Genomic DNA, 4,696 nt, shown 5'->3' with positions numbered 1-4,696 from the left:
AGAAACCGATGATTTTAACCCCGGTGGGGGTGTGATTAATAATTTATTTGTATTTGATCCGGTGACGCGTTTGACCACTATAAACCTCCCTAGGGGATGTCAAATGGCGCTCTCTGATGACCTTGGGCAACTTTTGGGCTTTCAAACAACTCCACTTCCACACCTTTACGAAGGAAGCCACACAACCGAAGGAAGGTGCACTCTCGAGAATGAATTTTCGACCATTTTCGTCTATTGTGATCTCGTTGAACCGCGTATAGTGGGCGATTCACTTGTTCCCCTTCTCGATACGATCCCAGCTCAAGGAGAGCCTGGGGACACAGTGTTTAAAAGGTTCTCACGTCTATCGTATCAACCATTACGTGGAAGTACCATCACGAGTGTAGAACTAAGTTTAAGAAACGAATTCGGGGGTTTGATTCCTTTTGAAAGCGGTCGGGTGATCGCTACGCTTCACTTTCGAAAAACACCCTTATACATTTAGACGGAAAATGCAGCGTCAATGCGGCACTCCATATTGTGTGTAAAACGATATTAAAGACTATGAGAATTACTATGTGGCCCAAGCTGGTCATGGAATGCCTTTTTTCAGTGGAGCAGTTTCACAACGTGGCCACGGATTGGGTAGTGTGTTTGCGAGTCTTGGTAGGGCTGTACTACCGCTACTTAAATCGGGCGCAAGCCGTATCGGAAAAGAAGTGATTAAATCAGGTGCCCAATTCGCCGGTGACATGCTGGCTGGGCAATCACCACGGGCAGCAGCTATAAAACGTTCACGAGAGGCGGGAAAATCATTATTACGTTCTGCGCAACGGTCCTTTACACACCCACCCGGAGAACCTGCAACTAAACGCAGAAAAAAGACGAAGAAAAATCGTTCCCCAAGACGAAAGAAAGCGGATATATTTTCATAACATGGGCAGCCTCATTAACCAACAGTCTGGAAAATGCTTGAAAAGTGATCTTGATTTATTTGCGCTAAAACCCACACAAGTCAGCATCGAACATTCCCAGTGGGTGGAATTTATGCCCCTTTCGACATTGAGTGATGCCGGCCCTATAGAATTTACCGTTTCTGGGACAGGGGAAGATTACATAGATCTAGCAAATACTATGCTTCTGTGCACAGCGCGCATAACCAAGGCAGATGGGACAAATATTGACGCAGACGCTGCCGTTGGTCCTTGTAATTATTGGCTACATGCTCTTTGGGATCAAGTTGACTTGTCTTTAAACAACAAAGTTGTCACACCTGCTAGTAACACGTATCCCTACCGTGCTTACCTCGAGAGCCTTTTAAGCTTCGGGAATGATGCAAAAGAATCCCAATTAACTGCGGCAATGTGGCATAAAGATACGGCAGGAAAGTTTGAGACTTTCGGTTGTATGTTCGTAAAGTACGTCCGAGTGCCCCTGTTTTGATGGGACATATAAAAGCATTGGAGAAGACTACTGCCAATTATCTAATCACGAGGACATCTGTGCAAGTGTACTCGGTCCCACGTGGAAACCTTTCCACGACACATGACACATTTATGCGTGGCCAGATCCCAAAGCGAGTAGTGGTGGGGTTTGTTGACAACAACGCATTTAATGGAGCTTATGCAAAAAATCCGTTTAATTTTAAACACTTTGATGTGAATTACCTGGCTCTGTACCATGACGGGAAAATCGTGCCTGGAAAGGCGCTTCAACCGAATTTCACATCAAAAAATTATGCGAGGAGCTTCATTAGCCTTTTTACTTGGATGGGAACATTTTTTGAAAACGCCGGTAGTGGAATATCACTCTCCGAATATGGGCAGGGATTCACACTCTATTGCTTTGACCTCAGTCCTGATATGGCAGATCTGGCTACCTTTGATTTGATTAAGCACGGTAACATTCGTTTGGAGGTTCACTTTGGCACGGCTCTCGCGAACACTATAAATATCTTGGTGTACGCGGAATATGACAATGTATTGGAGATTGACAAATTCAAAAACGTAATTTTCGATTACTCGGCTTTAAATGGACGAACTTCAAATCGCATCTATTTTATCTCGTGACCAAGCCATTGGATCCGTGTTTTATGGTGTCTATGCGCGGGATGAACTCACTACGTTGAACCACCCCTATCCCAAAGCATATATTGTGAATACTGATCCCAGTAATAGACCCGGAATGCATTGGCTTGCGATGTTTTTTGATGGGGAAGGACGGGGCGAGTTTTATGACACGTTCGGGCGTGCCCCGATCCACGAGGAGCTTGTAAATTTTCCAAACCGAAATGCCACTCAATGGAAATGGAACCGTCGCATTGTACAGCACCCCCTCTCATCTGCCTGCGGCCCTCATTGTATGTATTATTTACTGTTTCGTGCACGTGGATTTTCTATGTCTCGTATAGTCGATACATTTTCTTCTGACTTGCGTGAGAACGATCAAACTGTCTGTGCGTTCGTTTCAAACATGTAATCGTTTAATACAATAATTTGCAACAACAACGAAAGTGGTATGTACAAGTCGAGTTTCCCCCTTTTTTTTGGTGAGTGCTCTCCTCCGAAGGAGGAGAGAGAGGGAAGGCTTATTGTGAAAGTGGAAAACACAGAAAAGCAGCACCAACATCGGAATGTTTGTCTTGAATAAAAATTTCTTGCACTTGAAGCACTTGTTCGCGAACAACCGAATCAATCAACTGCGAGCGACTTTAGTAAAATTCAAAAGAATCGGCATTTTCTATTATTGGTCTCAAATACGCGGCGGGCGAAAACACAGATTTAGATTTAAAACTTAATGCAATCCCATCGACAGCCACGTCGACTGCCATATACTTCACTCGGTCGGCGATGATACAATCTTCCACCGCGTCTGCTGTGGACCAGTACACCACCTGCACGCGACTGAAGGCGTCGGCAAACGGTTTGGGAAATAGCAACACGTAGGGTGTTTCTGGAAACAGGGAAGGAGCCAGTTTCCGGAGTTCGTCGTGGTCAAAACATTCTCCTCTAAACTTCACATACAACGTTGCACAGCAAAGTCTGGTACCTACAGCAACCAAAAACAAATTAGGAAACGGAAGAAAAGCAAAACCTCGTCAAGACATACCTGCAGGTCGGCGACTTCTGCATATCTCTGTCAGCAGCTGTGTAGCGCTTTGCTGTCTGGTTTAATCGACGGTGTCGGGAACAATACGTATGTTGAGTGACATCTTCTCCGTTGGTTGCTTCTGTTCGTTGATGAGGAATGAAGTATCTATACCGTCTTATATACAATCAAAATGACGTGATCCCGTTCAAAACCTGCCATAAAATATTCCAACAAATTGTGCAATACATGAGCGCTCATCTTGTTCGGGATTGCTTCACCTCTCACATTGTGCCTCACTCCCAATGAATGGTTTACCAGCGATGGCGCAACCCTTTTAAGATGAATCACTACCTGAACAGTGAAGGTTCAAGAACAGTTTTTTTTTAACGTTATGCTAATTGGGCTGCCTCACTTCTCTTCTTACTTTATTAGCTTAGGTTTCGAACAGATCACTTTATTATTATTATTAAGCAGTGCACATACAACACAAGCACGAAAACAATGAAACACTTATAGGTCGAGGGGGACGGTTGAAACCCCGTCGGCAAGAACTTTACGTTTGCCGTAGAAATTAGTGATCCCACTTCTTGTCTGTTTATACGTGTAAACTCTTTGATTCAAAGTGCGAAAGCCAGTGTTTGTACCCGACGCGCTTTCCCCCGTTTTCAACACTTCGAGATAAGCTTGAAACGTCAGTGGATTTTGCTTCTTGTTGATCCCCTTGCGAGTTTGTTTGTTGGTGCTTCCTTTGCAATAATAGGTCTTGGCCGTAAGAGCCATTACACCTGTGCCACTCCATTCAACTTTAAAAAGCCCAGGGGTGCGTAGGTCATCACGCTCTCGCCTCTGACAGCATTCCAATTGGGTAAACTCTTTTCCCGAAACACGCCTCTTGACAAATTCTGAGCGATGCAGGTCGCATGCTGGAGATGGAAACCACATGTGATAAATTTCATAAAACTCCTTCAACAGTTGGGGACGAACCATCTGTGTCCATGAGACACAGCTGATACATTTCCCTGTCGACAAATCGATCGAAAAAGCCGTAATGAAACTGTAGTAAACGAAAAATCCAATGTGCACTGGTAAATTTTGGTTGATCCGACGCTTTTTCATCTTGACTTCATACAGGTCATCATTGATTTCCTCCAAGTGCTGGAACCTCGGGTTATTAACTGACATCCGAGCATCTTTAGCTTCCTGGTAGAAGATATCACGTTGAAGCTTTTTGTTCGTTAGCATCTTGCCGTAGGAGCTATTACCTGGAAATAAAGTACACTTAACAATAAATAAATTTCAAAAAATCGAAAAAAAAAAGTTTAAAAAAATTACCTAAAAGTTTAAGCAAGTCTCCAATAATTTTGTTGTCAGGGTTGACATCACCCAAACGTCGTGCTGCAGTAACTTCATCACCAAAGGTTTTGAAGCAGGGCTTAGGATCAAAGCAAATCACTTGATATATGTGTTCCAAAACAAGTCCATGTTCCAAGTACCACCTCAGAACAGGGGTGGCAAGCAAGATTTTTTTCCCATCATGCTCCCTATTAAGCACCTTCGTTTAGTTTTCAAAACACCGTACTTCTCTGCATGTCCACGCATATACTGTCCAATATCAGCTCTGGATACA

At 43.8% G+C, this 4,696-nt stretch overlaps 2 protein-coding genes across 2 annotated transcripts; both read left to right on the top strand.

The window, feature by feature from the left end:
• Window positions 1-915: 915 nt before the first annotated feature.
• LOC145898255 (uncharacterized protein F54H12.2-like) lies at window positions 916-1,422 on the top strand. Its single transcript, XM_082986682.1, has one exon. The coding sequence runs from the start codon at window positions 916-918 to the stop codon at window positions 1,420-1,422; it is 507 nt and encodes a 168-aa protein (XP_082842808.1).
• Window positions 1,422-2,048, top strand: LOC145898254 (uncharacterized protein F54H12.2-like). Its single transcript, XM_082986681.1, has one exon. It carries the CDS (start codon window positions 1,422-1,424, stop codon window positions 2,046-2,048), a length of 627 nt encoding a protein of 208 aa, XP_082842807.1.
• The last annotated feature ends 2,648 nt before the right edge of the window (window positions 2,049-4,696 follow it).

This window comes from Ascidia mentula, chromosome 4 (genome assembly GCF_947561715.1).
Source record: "Ascidia mentula chromosome 4, kaAscMent1.1, whole genome shotgun sequence".
Lineage (NCBI taxonomy): Eukaryota > Metazoa > Chordata > Ascidiacea > Phlebobranchia > Ascidiidae > Ascidia > Ascidia mentula.
The sequence above is the reverse complement of the archived record's forward strand: the minus strand, read 5'-3'. Positions and strand labels throughout refer to the sequence as shown.